Genomic DNA, 15,942 nt, shown 5'->3' with positions numbered 1-15,942 from the left:
CTGATAAAAGAAAAGGAAAAAATAAGACACAATATATTATATACGGCGAGCGCGATACACAAAACTGATTAACAGAAAGGATAAGTGAGACAAACGTCACATAATCAACAGATTTTGATTGACTCTGTTGGCAAACCAACTAAAACAGCTTGTTTACTGAATGAATAAACAACAAAAATAAAGACTGCATGCGTTTATTTCGAGGTTAGGTAGTAGGAATATATTTAGTTTAACACACACACACACACACACACACACACACACGCACACGCACACGCACACGCACACGCACACGCACACACAGATGTCAAATATAAATAAATTTAGTAAAGTTTGTTTTAACATGATATTAAAAAATACATAGTTCTGTCTAAACAAAATATAACAATTTCAAAAATATGCTTATTATTACATTGCAAAAAAAATACAAAATAATAGTGTTAGAAAGATAACATTTTTTTAATTTTAATTCAGATGCTAGGAATAATCCAATTGACGTTAATGAAAATGACATAAACATTTCCAACATTTGTAAAAGTAATACAAAAATTATTTTAAATGAAGTTATCCGATAACATTTATTTGTATTCCTTGCATGATGAAAAGTAAAAATGCAATTCTCCAATTCAATGCAATACTTAAAATTATATGTACATACACATGTAATACGAATATTAAAATTAATTCATTTTTATATACATCCACAAAACAAGAAATATATACAAATTGGAGAATTTAAGTTCTATAAACATAATTATTAATATAATTGATTGAAGTACAATAAGATAAAAATAATTATGATAATATAAAAACAATGATGTTAGGTATATGTCCTCAAAACATTAGCTCACAGTAACAACAATATGTTATAATTTATGGTTCAACAATGTAATTGTATTGCAATATATCTTGTACATAACATTTACATTGTTGAGTGGAAAATTATAACGTTTAATGTATATTACTGTTCGCTAGTATTTTGTGGGGATATATTTTTTTTATATTATCATAATCGTTTCCATTTTCTTGTACTTCAATCAATGATAATCATGTTAACAATTACGTAACTAAAAATTAATTTTCCAAAATATTGTAAATTTATGTATATTTCTTGTTCCAAATATGAGTGCAATGTTTGTGATATATAATTATCATATTACATTTATTTATGAAGATACATCACAAACAGTTTTGATGAATAAAAGGACATCAAAGACCACAAGAAGTGTCAACAATATAATTGCGAACAGATGCAATTGTTGTCCTTGCATAAGTATGTATAAATAAAAAAATGTATATAATTACGAAGTTAAAAAAATTCCTAATATGTAAATGTTCAAAAGAAAAAATATATATATATAATGTATTTTGGCAATTTTCCAGACAAGATAAATAGGAAATTGGATATAATAATACAGCATATATTACAGTCAAAAAATAGAAACGAAGGAAATAATAATGCTCAATTGGAAAATGTTGAATTTTGCCAATTAAAAACAAAAGAAGAATTTGATGCATTAGAAAAATCACTTGCGGAGGATGCAAAGAAACGAGAACAATTAGTAAGTATAAATACAATTTTTATATGTGTTAAATCTATCGAAAGCGGACTTTGTCAAACACTTGTTATTTACAAGTGTGTTATATACATGTGTTATCAACAGAGTAATGACAGAATCAACTTCTTGTAATGATTGTCATAATAAAATTATTTGAGAACAAAAATGAAGCAAATTTCAATGTGACTTAATTAACAACCATCAAATGCATTAAATTTCTAGCATTAATTGAAGTATAACAAACACATTATTATAATAATGATATATATATATATATATATATATATATATATATATATATTTATAATATTTTGTCATTAGTAATGTCGTTAACACATTATTATTTTATCGAAAACTATATATATTTTGTTTATCTCATTCAATTATTTATTTAGAAAAGTGCAAATAATTTTTTTAATTTTATAGAAAACTTTTATAAGGCAAGAAGGTGGAAAAGACGCTGGAGACCATATAAGAGAACCGATGAAGAGAATAATGACAGATCTCTTAGCTGTGCAATATTCTTGGAGCGGACAAAAGACTACTATCCGGTTTAAAGATTCATTTACTTCAAAACTTATTCTGAGTAAGTCGTAAAAAACTATAACATTCATACATACATTTTATTTAATTATATATGTAAAATTGAACAAATTTTGCGTATAATACATATATACATATTCCAAAATTATAATTATGAAATTTTTGTTATTTCTTCAACGCTTCCTTTCATGTACATTTCTTTTCCACCAAATGATTTAGTCTGATTTAGTCTGATTTAGTCAAACGTTCATAATTTTCACATCATAATCTTTTATTAAAATAATATAATTTAGAATTGTCTCACATTAGATCCTCTGTGATGCTTTTCTATGGTTATCATTTATAATAATATTCTATATCATGACAAATTAAGTCAAATATCTAATAAGCCCAATTCATCGTACATAGGTATTCTGTTCATCATAATTTTTTTATAATTCTCATTCTTATAACCTGGAGTACAGCCATCATTGCCCATAAACTCATCCAAATCTTTTGCTTCATCCTTATCGGACATTATTAGCGGTAATATTGTCATTGATATTATCATTCCGAAGGAAGCTCTTTTCTTCATACTGGCCTTCAGTTCCTCCTTAGTGAGTGGTTGCGTTTTGCAATCTAATTGTTTCATAGTCGCCGACAAAGTATCAAGATACTCGTTATACAAAGTATCCCTGTTATTTTTAAAGACATCCTGGGAAGGACTTGTGTTGAGGAAATAAAGAAGATCGATTGCTGGCGATCCGTAGAAACATATTTGAAAGTCCACCTGCAATATCAAACTCTTTCGATTGATTGACCTTTAAAATACCCAACAATTGAATTGGAAATGAAATCCGTGCATGGAGAAAAAAGCAAGATTCCTGTTTAGGAAGTCGCGGCGGTCGAGAATTTGCGCGAGTGACACGGGCAGATAGGTGACGGTTGTACTCGAATTCGATTAACTTTATTATAAAAATATATGTTCAAAGTGATATAAAAATTTACAGTAGTGTCAATGTTAGAAACTATAATTTTATTGTATATATACAGGATGTCCCTGAGCATGAGCTCACGCACTTGTGAGGAGGTAGAGCGCAGTAAATTAAATAAAAAAATCTTATTCCATGTAACAATTTTTGTAATAATAATTGAAATATTAATTATTGAAATCGAACGAATGAGAGAAGCGCTCAACCGTTAGAGCTATAGTACGGTCCACCATGTCAGACATTGTCTGCCGCGCGGCGAAACATGAAGATGGCGATGTCGGTAACCACGGGTAGTGACGCGCAGTCCCACCCCTCGCCGCGCTGTGTAATGTATCACTTAAAACCCTACAACTTTTGTCTGAAATACTTTCCTACAGGACCACTATATTTGGAGATAATTCACCGTTTCCAGACTTTCAAAACCACCTTGCATATATATATATATATATATATATATATATATATATATATATATATATATATGAACTTTATTGTGAGTATAATGATTAATTATAAAATTTATCTGTATTGAAGAACGCAGAGATATATGTAATTTTTTTTATTATAATGTAGATTTTTTAATATAATAAAAGTTGTAGCGCTGTTTAAAAGGAATATAACGATGTATGATTTAATGTAAATATTTTACATATTATATGAGATTTTCCGGTTTGAAATATCGCGGGCGATGTCCATCATTTCATTTTCGGCCCTGCGATATAGCCAACTTCTGACTGAGTATCATGATTAAATGGCAACATGACATACGTCAACCTCTAATGCACGAATCAGAAGTTGGCTATATCGCAGGACCGAAAATGAAATGGTGGACGTCGCACGCGATATTTCAAGCCGGAAAATCTCATAATATGTAAAATATTTACATTAAATCATACATCGTTATATTCGTTTCAAACAGCGCTACAACTTTTATTATATCAAAATATCTACATTATAATAAAAAAATTACGTATATCTGCGTTCTTCAATACAGATAAATTTTGTAATTAATCACTATACTCACAATAAAGTTCAGGTCAAGCCATTTAATTTCACATATATTTGTTATGATCTATCTCTTTTAGTTTAAAAGATAAATATAATTATATGAATTAATGTATCGAATCTTTTAAATCTGAATATAAAGAATGATAAATAATCAATGAATTTTTATGTTTAGAGGAAATACATGATCTTTTATGATATATGATACTTACGAAAACATGATCAATAGGTTTGCCATCATCATTATATTTGAACATCATATTATTCACCCAACAATCACCGTGATTGATAACATTGAACTCATTCTCGGATAATTTCCACATATCTATTCCTATATTATATATGTGGTCGACCAATTTAGCAATTTTTTCGACATATCTAACAACAAAAGTTATATAATTATGAAATGAACATTTAATTATTTATATTTTCTAAGCAACATATTTATAATTATATATGCTTTTGGTTAATATGTTAAATTTGCTTAATATTTTCTCTGTTTAAATATTATTTTACTATATTATGATTAACATATTGGAAAACATTATCTTAGATAAAATATAACAAATGTTATTGTATATTTTTGTGTGTTTATATCCAAACTTTACTTCTTCATTCCTGGCCAGTTTTCCATTTCCTCTGCCAATTGTTTAGTGCCCTTACAAAAAAATACTCTCATTTCACTCGGGTATGCGATGTTAAACATTCCTCTTGTATACATTTCTTTTTGGTTTGGTTCCTAAATAAAAGTATTATTTTTAAAAAAATTTTAAATCTACATCATTTATCTACATTTATAGCCATAAAATAAAACAAATTTTTATGATACGTAATAATTTTAATAACAATTGATAAATTTATTTGTTAATCTGATTAAGATAATTACATAATTATATAATGTATAACTGTTGCAACTTTTTGTATAAAATATCTTATTAATTTAATTTTAAATTAAGATTTTTATTCAAAGATAGAAAGTTTCGTAATTTATTTGTCCATGACATATGTTTAATGTGTGACATGTCTAATGTTGACATATGTCTAATATGTTAAAAGGGCTTTACTTTTAATTGTTTATAATTCGAAAAGTTTATATTAATGTAAAACACATTGAAAAAATATCGACTTTCAATTGATTAAAATTTTTTTCATTAATTTGAAAATTGTAGAATATAGCTTTTGAAAAAAGAATTTAAAAATTAAAATTAAAGTTAATAATTTTTTTGTTAAAAGCACATAAAATTTTATAATTTTCATTTATTTTGTCTTTTTAACTAACCACCATGAGAGAAACACGCGCTGCAATAAAAGTAATAATAGAAGATGTTGAATTTTGTCGTTGAACGTTATTCTTTGTTAGAAATTTATCATTGAACTATTTGTTGTATGTAGTTTCGTATTCCCATCTGCCCACACAAATTCTGTTTAAATTTATAATTAAAAATAATATTTTGCGAATTTTAGAACTTTTGACAATGCTTATTGTATAAAATGTCTACTTCTTTGTCACAATAGATCTAGGGAGTTGTGACAAGAACAAGTTTCGTTTATCTATACACAATTTTCGATAAAACAAGGCGATAATAAAGTGGAATAATATTTTTATATACAATATTAAATCTTATTTAATATTGATTAGCAAATATTTCTATAACATACAATGTAATTAAATATATTAAATATACATTATTTTAAAGCTGCAATTTTATTTTGTGACTTATATCTTAATAAATTTATAATAATTTATTGTTAATAAATTAATAAATATTAATATATGTATATATATATATATATATATATATATATGTATATATATATACATATACATGTATGTATATATATTGTATGTATATATATTATATATATGTTTTTTTAATATTATTAATGTGCAGTATAAAATTTTTAATTATCTTGATTATTGTATGCATTTATCAAGTAAAAGAAGAAATCTTACAGCAGCGTATGTAATGTTTAAAGTATGCGTTATTTATGCAATCAAATAAGATATGCAATAAGAGTGAAGTGATTTTTCATATATCACTTGCATCGTTTTATATTACTTACGGAAATACTATTAACATGAATTTTATTATATGAAATGAATTTCTAGTTAATGCAATGAAGTATTACGCATTAATTCGTAATGATTACCTTCTCACATATGGCTACAGAGGTTGCATGAAATCTGGCTAATCCACGCAACGCTAATATACAATGATCTAAATCGAGGCCAGAATGACGATTGGCTATGCGATAACCGAGAGGCGCAAGATCCTCTATTACCAAAAGAGTTGGATTGTCTTCTTGCACGTACATGCCTTTTCCGCTCAAACGATACTTGGGCTGTATCAACTTGTTCATTTTGACCAAGGTGTCTGTCATCATCGACACTTCCGTGTAAAAAACACGCGACATTTCAATCTGTAAGATATTTTTATTAAAAATTCGTAGAGTAAATAGAGAAACTTTATTATATATTTGTAATATTAACCATAATAAAAACCTGAAAAAAAAAAGCTTTTTACAAATTAAATGCACGTGTGCCATTTATATAAATAAATGAGATTTCTTTCTCAAATTAAAATTTTATAAAATTTTAAAGAATGGTTTATTTTTTATTTATTTGCTCGCATGATTCGCACTTAATTTGTATAATGCCTGAATATATATAAGATATATGTTCTTCAATATTTTTCCATGAGAATATCTATGAGAAATCGAACTAAATAATTGATAATTATACATAAAAAGGGCCCACCTTCGCACAAATGTATTATTGACGTATGTTATGATATTATTGAAGATGTTATCCCTGATTAACATTCTGAAAATTTTAGCCGGCGGTCGTTCTTTATTCAACAGTTATTAACAAATAAATGTGAGAAATTTTGGGATAAAGATTCTACTTTATTTGTTCACCGATTTGCTTTATTTTTAAATATGTTATAGGGGAGTTCTTCCCAAGTAGTTTCGTATATATATATATATATATATATATATATATATATATATATTGCGACGTTTCTTCAATTTAAATTATACCAACTATTCGCAACACTCCTCGAGATGTTGAAGAGGAGAGCGCGAGGGGGGGGGGGAGCGAAAACGTCGTCAAAAAAGTAGCGAAAATAATATACTCGCGCTCGGCGGAACTGGGATGGAAGGCGTTCGCGCGCAAGCCGCGGCGGAGCGGAGGCCGTCTCAATATATCGATATAAGTTAGGCGCCAGATGCAGTCTTTCACGCATCAATTTCCGCGAAAGACGCGAAGAACGCGAAAAACAATAGCCTGCTTCGTCACGGGCCGACTAACTCGCCTAACGGTAGAGGGGAAGGGTTTTGGGAGAAAGTCAATTGATTGTGCGAGACTTCTAATTCTATAGGCGACGGACACAAAAACGCATATCGACAACCACGAGAGACTAACACTCAAATAAATTACGTGAGCTTAACAAAGAAATATAACAAGTTTACTATTAGGAAAATAATATAAAAATAAGATTGAATAACAAAGTAAAGTAGGAACGAAGGTTTACAATAAATTTAACATGATGAGAAAACGAAATATACAATCCAATCAATAAGGGCACGAATAACAAGAATTCGCTCAAATCGAATGTTCGCTCGAAATCGACAACCGAAAGGAGAGCGCTAAGACATTCCTGTGAATTATCCGAGCCCGTTTTTATGGTCGGAGTTCGCTGAACGGAACGATATTTCTCAGAATACGACGAATGTTCGACACTGAAATGTTTGCGAATAATAGTTTCCCCAGACGTACCGTAATTTCGGCAGCCCAATCGACGTCTTATCGCTTCGATCTTTTCCTCGCAATTTTCCAGCTTGCTATTATAATCGACAGCAGAATAAGAATTCGACAGCGTAACCATGTAGCGAAAATAATCATTAATGTTGCGAAGATAGATCTCGCGATAGGTGGGCGATATGTTCGATATTCGATGGCCGGTGGCGGCCGGAGATTTTTCTTTCGCGGCGTTTCGCCTCTTTTCTCTGCACAAGCAGCTCAAATTTCAGTACAGTTGTATTTGTGCGATTATCTCGCACCGCGACACATTCGATAAACGAAAAGGACCACTAAGTACGCACCACTCACGGACATATTGAGCGCGACAAAGACGCAAATACCCTCACGCATACAATATTCGACGCTCACACGCACACTTAACAATCGATTACATCCACGCAATTAAACACAAAAAATCGCCCAGAGATTGCGGGAATATTCTACGCGGCAACGACAGTGATACGACAACACGGGCGGTGTACGCTTTTTGCGATCCTTCGCGCACGCAGTCGATATTCGGCGGTCGATAGCTACGCGTAATGAACACCCCGAAACCCGGAGAGAGACGAACGTTGCCGTATCACTTAATGCCTACGTTACGACAGTCCGCTATTCCTCGGTCGCTTGTCTCCGATTGCCCGAAAATCTACGAAAATCTACGAAAATCGACGGCTCGGCACAAGGCCCGAGCGGTCGCGAAACACGAAAATGGTGACGGCGACAGAACGGCCGGCCGGCAGACCGAATCGCGTACGTGGCTCACAGAGAAAAGATGGACAACCTCACCGATATCTCGCTCCTCCTCGCAGGGGATGATCCTCAGCCTCTTCCTCTCCTTGTATCTCGACAACGATAACACAATAACGCGACAACGACGACAATACAAAAGCTCGACTGCAGGCTGAGAACGCTCGCACCAGAGTGATCCCTGGATCTCCCGATCCAGGGTCGATAGCTGCGTCAATGACCGCGCAGAGGGATGCGTAGTTCCGCGGCCAATCAAATCGCGGCACGCGAAAGATCCTGGCGCCTCGCGATATGCGAGGTATTTTGGCGCCCCGCGCGAAACGGCCCCAATTCAAATTCCGCTGTCGCGGGCCCATTTTTAATGGTCCGATGGAGGTGCTGCTATCGCTTTCTCCTCTCGGAGGGTAGCTCAGGTCGGACCTCCTAATTATCGAATGAGGGGTGATGTTATCCCCTCAGCGTCCTATGGTTCGATTTCTCAGGCGCTATTTCCTTCGCCGTTGGTTGTCGAAAAGCGCCATGTCGCAAGTCAGAAATCCCTCGATGTGCCTCTCGGATCTTCTCCGGCGAGTTGCCCGACAATCGTTCCGTACACAAAAAAAATTACAAAAAAATTAACAAAAGCGCAAAATATAATAGAATCGCTCGTCTCTCCGGGGAGTTCGATATCGCTCTCGCTATCTGGCTTCTGGCGCGGCCGCTCGGCCCGCGCTCCGTCAAAATTACCGGGGCGGATGGACGCGCGACAGGACGGCAACGTCACAATATATATATATATATATATATATATGGGGCGTTCCACGCCAAATTGGACACCATTTAGCTTTTGCATCGCCGATTTTTTTGAAAATTTTTTATGTTTTAGTATTGGTTGAAAGAGGCCTCCATGATTTTTTTCAATTTTTTTTGTCGAATCGTTTTCAAGATATCGATTTTTCAAAAATTACGTTACTTTTTTTTTAGACGTCCATAAGTTTGCGAAAAATGGGCCAAATGAGACGTTTTTTTTTTTGAAATTTTTCTTTTTAAACGCACTTTTGATAAAAAATATCGAAAAAATTTTTCAAACCGTATTTCTATAAGATTTTCAAGTTTTAAATATAAATTGTTGATTTACCAAAAACACGTACTGATCGATTTTCTTAAAAATTTTTTGTAAAAAACTGTCATTCATTCCACAACTTTTAAGCCTAAGTAGATAATGGGATAACGATGGGATCTATTTTTTTCGATTTTTTTATTTCCATATTTTAATCATCCGTGTTGAAAATAAATATTAATCTTTTTTTCAGGCTCACCGGCAACGGTCATTGTTATTTATTAAATAAAATAGATATATCTTAATCATTTAATGAACGATGACCGATAATTTTTATTTGAATAAACCACAATATATATAAATTTCAACTCCTCAACAATTATATGACTGGGCAATAAAACCAAATTCTTTGCCAAATATTTATGCTCAATTCTTCTCTAACGAAGATTACATTCGAGCCAAAGAATTATTAGAGAAACGATATATGAGAGCAAAGACAATAACAGGGACGCAAAAATATCATTGTGTAATTCCAGACGGAGAAGACACTTTGAGATTGAAAGAATTTTCGTTATCTGTTGAATCTCGAATTTATAAAATATTTAAACGTGTGAGAAAATAAATGCTACTGAATAAAAAAAACTTTATCAAGCATAATAAGTACTTTATTTCGCCTGTATCTTTTTCCTGAAATCAATCTGTGAACTAATTAATAATCACTATGTGTCAGATAATTATTAATAGTAGCTCCTGTGTATAGTATTTTTTTCAGATATTTTTCAACAAGGATAACTTAAATATGGAAATAGAAAAATCGAAAAAAAATAGATCCCATCGTTATCCCATTATCTACTTAGGCTTAAAAGTTGTGGAATGAATGACAGTTTTTTACAAAAAATTTTTAAGAAAATCGATCAGTACGTGTTTTTGGTAAATCAACAATTTATATTTAAAACTTGAAAATCTTATAGAAATACGGTTTGAAAAATTTTTTCGATATTTTTTATCAAAAGTGCGTTTAAAAAGAAAAATTTCAAAAAAAAAAAACGTCCCATTTGGCCAATTTTTCGCAAACTTATGGACGTCTAAAAAAAAAGTAACGTAATTTTTAAAAAATCGATATCATGAAAACCATTCGACAAAAAAAATTGAAAAAAATCATGGAGGCCTCTTTCAACCAATACTAAAACATAAAAAATTTTCAAAAAATCGGCGATGCAAAAGCTAAATGGTGTCCGATTTGGCGTGGAACGCCCCATATATATATATATATGTATATAAGGGTCTATTTGATCTGACTATTTGATCCGATCCTTATATATATATATATATATATATATATATATATATATATATATTTAAGGGTCGGATCAAATAGTTTTGGAGATATAGACTGAAAAAGGATAAAAATAATGAATACAAAAATAAGATAACCTTCGGAAAACTCATCTATATGAAATAATGGATAAGATTACCGAATTCTTATGTATTTTTATCTCCTGAACACGAATATGAAACTTAAAAATAGCGGTCAAACTCGCAAGTCGAAGAAAAACGCAAAAAAGGTAAATTAAAGATAAATAAAGAAAATAAATAAACAATTTAAATTTATATAAAATTTAATACAATTAAAAAATATCACAAATGTATATGTGTACACACACACGTGCGCGCGCGATGGTGGCCTTCGGGCCCCCTCCCGCAAGCATCACGCCGATAGGGAACGCATTACGAAGAGTTCAATCACAATGGATATATGCTGTAAGTTGTAAAGCGAGGTCTACCCCCCCACCCCGCGCGCTGACGCGTGTGTGTGTACACATACATTTATGATGTTTTTTAATTGTATTAAATTGTATTTAATTCTATATAAATTTAAATTGTATTAAATGTATTTAAAATTACTATTTTTTCCTATAACAGATAAAATAGTAGCTTTATGAAAAAAATGCATGTAACCTTCTTTCTAGAGTTTTTCAACGCCTTTATTTTTTGCTTAAAATTTTTTTTCTCAAATCAATATTTTCGGAGATAAAAAGCATTAAAATTGTGAAATTCTTTTATTAATAACTCTTTAATAAACAACGACCGCCAGGTGAAACCTTCAGAATATTAATTAGAGATATGACCTTGGCAACATTTGTCAATGACAGATTTGAAGGAAGGTGGGCCCTTTTTCTGCATAATTATCAAATAATTTCAAACTAAATAATAAAATTTGTCTTTTATTTATTTATTTATTTACTTATGTTTTATATATATGTTATATTTAATTTATTTACTCATATAAATATGTATAAATTAAGTAAACTTACAAGATCCTTACGAATGCCTTCAACTGAAGGCATGATTTTCAAGATGACAGATTTTTTTTCCATAATTTTACGGCCGCTTTGGTCACGTGAATATTCGACATTAACCCTGATCATGTCACTAGTGTAATTGTCACCCTTATTCGTGGCCGGTTTCGAGAATATATCGATTACTTGGATGGAATTGTCGTTTTCTGACTTTCGCAGGACCTTCTCCATGAAGCACAGATTCAGCCATGTCGGTGTCTCTAAGACCATTTCTGAAATTGGAATTGGAATTGGACAATTTCCCCGGCAAATTATTCCCGGCGAATTCTTCTCGCCATGTCACGAAATGCGAAAACGATTCTTTACGATAATTTATTATTCGCGGCAAGATTTATCACGTTTTCTTTCGTGTTTCTTTCGTGTTTCTAGCCAACTTGCTCCCTTCCCTCTCTGTCTCTCCCCCTCATTCCAGCTTCTAGTTTCCTTCGTCATGCCTTCTTCGTCGTTTTTCGCTTTACCGCTGTTCTATAATGCTAGAATGCCCACGCGAGCAACACGCAACCGTAGAAGAAGGGATGACACGCGCAGGCGTAAACTGCGTACTGTGAGAGCCGGAGCCTCGGCTAGCATTGGATAGTATAGGAGAACAGAGATATTGTTTTCTATCTCCTTTTTACTTTCCACAGTTGGCGATGAGCCAATGCTTCACGTTCTCGTTGCCTCTGGTCTATCACTTTATTTAATACGTGTAACAGCGTTAAATGTTTTTACAGCCTTTTTGTATTTTATATTATATATTATGCATTATATATTATATAGTATGCATTATGTATCAAATATATGTATCTTAAAATTGCTAATATATAATACATAATACATACATAATATATAATATATAATACATATACAATATATATAATACATATATATATATATATATATATATATATATATATATATATAATATATTGTTACGCCCGGGGCGAGGACTTTGATATAAATCGAAGACGCACTTATAAAATCGGGCACTGGCGGGACGCGTGAAATAACGAGACACTTTTAGGAACAATGAGACACTTTAATGAAGAACACAGAACACACAACAGTGAATAATAACAAGAAACATAGTGACGATTCGTAAACGCGTCCGATCAGCTTGACAGCTGGCACCAGACTCCAAATGACGGCTGCTGCTGTCAACAACGAGATCTTCTTCCCTTTTCAAGACAGACTCAATCGCGACACGAACCAGGGACGTAACAATATACAATACATAAAATAATGATGATAATATTAAATACACATAAATTTTGAATTCGAAAAGAATATCTTAGTAAATCTAATAACGTCACTTTTTTAATGATATTGTTTTTGAATCATGTGCTAAAATTATATAAGTATATGTAAAAAATTTTATTCACAGCATATATTGTTCTAATCTCTATATAAGAACAAGCATTATATATATAATATGCATGTGTGTTTGTTATAAAGATAAAAACAATCTATTATAATGTGAATAAAATTTTTTGCTATTCATTCAAGTGTAATAAAATTGCACATCAAGCGTAACATATAATTACTTACACTAACATAACTATTTATCTGACACTGACTTAAAGAGTACAAATAAATTTTTTTTGCACGTTAGCATGATATATAAGAAAAGTTTCCTTTTAACATTTTCTGATTAAATACTATAATAATCTGTTATATACAATAAAGCAGGTTTTTGTGTTACATCACACTAACATATTAATAACTAGTAAAGAAGCATTGACACACACATTGAGAGAATTATATTTGCATGAACTGTTCATAAAACTTGCGCATATGAATAACAAATTTATTTTCTCAAATCAAAAATCTCAAGTATATTATATACAATTTTGAAGAGCGCAAAAAATTTACTATGACATATTTAAACTTTATTAAGAAATAAAAGAAACTACTTGCCCCGTACATACTCGATATTTACATTATTAAATTTTAAAGTATAAGATTAAGAAATAAAAAGAATCATTTACGTGACTGTAGATTTGTCTGTAAAATCCACAAGTATTTCGTAAAAACTTACAGCTGTGTGGCATGCAATTTTTACAACTTAACTCTTTCTTGCAAAAAACGCAATTCACACAGATTACTCGGCGTTAGCTGAGCTTAAGATTCTCTGTTGATACATTTTTTTAACCAAATTTTTTCTCAAATTACGTCAATTATATTAGGTTGTATATTACTCACAGAATATACAAAGTATAGAATGGAATGATCAATCCATGATAATACGTTCTCAATAGAAAAAAAGAATATTATGTACAAATCTCCATAATTTAAAAATACTTTGAAATGTTATAACAAAAAAAGTTAATTTTTCATTTCAAAATGAATGACAATATATTCCGTCGTCTTCTCATTGTAATTTGAATGTTCATATATTTCAAATATATGTATATCAAATGTACATATATTTTGTTCGAGATATTTTGTTCGAACTTTTTGTTTGAGAATAATCATTTTAATATAGAGTTGTATTGATATTGACGTAAGTTAATGATATTGATATAAATTATTATACAAAATTGGACACATTTTCGGTATGATCATTTTCAAATACTGATTATAAACACGATTAGATGAGAACAGAATATTGTTACGCTCTGGGCGACGACTTCGAGATTTATCGAAGACGCGTATCATGAGAACGGCTGTCGCGGATTGTGTTAAATAAATTAGCACTTTTTGAGAACACACAGGAACTTTAATATGAACACAGAACACACTAATAACAGATTAGCATAATGGATTAACACAATTATGGCTCTTAAACGGAAACACGTTCAGACAGCTTGACGGCTGTTTTTCGACTCTCCGACTCAAAATATATACTTATCATTTTTTCAATTTTTATTTGTAGAATATGCCTTGGCACAATTTGATTGTTTTATTCTGAGATCTTGTATTTATTCTGAGATACCTTGTATTTATAGCGACTTTTATATTATTTAAACTTACACACACATGTAATTATATTGCAGAGTATAAATTTGTACCAATCTTTTCGAAGTATAATAATCCGAAGGCTTACTATGGTTGCATAATTTTTTTTTAAATTTTAATTGACCAGCAAATAAACAAACAATTATGTCTCTCTGATTGATCATTGATAAAAAGGAAATAAAATAACTGTGCTCTTACTTATAAGTTGTTCCTCTCAATTTACTTCACTTAATGCTTAATACACTGCACTTGCCGCTTCACGAAGATCAAACGCGAAATGATATAGCCAGAATAGAAGTGACAGGTTTTATACTGGCAACAGTGTAATCTCATACTCTCGCAAAAAATTGCTGATCACAAGTAATTTATTCATTTAGCGTTGTGATGATGATGATCGCGTATATGATGACAAACGCTAACATCTAATAACTTGATTTCCGACAAACTTTATATAATTTATTTCAAGTTGGATAAAGCTTTTTAACATTGATTGATGATAATTTCACAATGAAACGCAAATCGTAATCGTCAATTGACATTGGACGATGGAGATAACAGAACATGATGAAGATAACAGAAGGTGACGGTGCTTATACAAGTATAGTAAGTTAATAAGTTTTAGAGGAAAATGATAACAAATATATTACATACAATATATTACATACATTATAATATATAAATTTTATATATCTGTTATGAAAATATTTATTATATATATTAAATATATATTATATTCATATCTTATATAAATGAATGATTTTTATTCGACACTCCTTGGAGTTTGAATTAATGTCTTATATAATATGTATATGTTAAAACTTCTAAAAGAATCCAATATTATACAATTTGTTGGATTCCTTAGATTGCACAACTCATAAAATTAACTTATGCATTATTTGTCTATAATATCACAAATTTAAAGATAATAGATAAGTTTTTTATACTTTTTCTTTTGGAAAAGTACGATAAAATGTTA

The 15,942-nt window shown here is 30.8% G+C and overlaps 2 protein-coding genes across 6 annotated transcripts; one reads left to right on the top strand and one right to left on the bottom strand.

Moving 5' to 3' along the window:
* The first annotated feature begins 794 nt into the window (after window positions 1-794).
* LOC112637300 lies at window positions 795-2,280 on the top strand. Its single transcript, XM_025406698.1, has 3 exons — window positions 795-1,273; window positions 1,384-1,562; window positions 1,986-2,280. The coding sequence occupies exons 1-3, from the start codon at window positions 1,123-1,125 to the stop codon at window positions 2,154-2,156; spliced, it is 501 nt and encodes a 166-aa protein (XP_025262483.1). The 5' UTR covers window positions 795-1,122; the 3' UTR covers window positions 2,157-2,280.
* A 56-nt stretch (window positions 2,281-2,336) lies between these two features.
* LOC105252332 lies at window positions 2,337-15,416 on the bottom strand. 5 transcript variants are annotated; one of them, XM_025406694.1, is made up of 6 exons: window positions 15,165-15,416; window positions 11,985-12,241; window positions 6,230-6,499; window positions 4,687-4,817; window positions 4,291-4,456; window positions 2,476-2,871 (listed from the first exon to the last, which is right to left on the bottom strand). In XM_025406694.1, exons 2-6 carry the CDS (start codon window positions 12,237-12,239, stop codon window positions 2,476-2,478), a joined length of 1,218 nt encoding a protein of 405 aa, XP_025262479.1. In that variant the 5' UTR covers window positions 12,240-12,241; window positions 15,165-15,416. The 5 variants fall into 5 exon arrangements, with proteins under 5 accessions (XP_025262482.1, XP_025262479.1, XP_025262480.1 ...); XM_025406695.1 differs by lacking the exon at window positions 15,165-15,416 and adding an exon at window positions 12,983-13,232 and having other exon boundaries at window positions 11,985-12,743; XM_020027863.2 differs by lacking the exon at window positions 15,165-15,416 and adding an exon at window positions 12,983-13,232 and having other exon boundaries at window positions 11,985-12,702.
* Window positions 15,417-15,942: the final 526 nt, after the last annotated feature.

The sequence above is a fragment of the Camponotus floridanus genome, unplaced genomic scaffold, assembly GCF_003227725.1.
Source record: "Camponotus floridanus strain SB8 unplaced genomic scaffold, Cflo_v7.5 scaffold151, whole genome shotgun sequence".
NCBI classification, from domain to species: domain Eukaryota; kingdom Metazoa; phylum Arthropoda; class Insecta; order Hymenoptera; family Formicidae; genus Camponotus; species Camponotus floridanus.
This window is presented reverse-complemented; position numbering and strand designations above follow the sequence as displayed.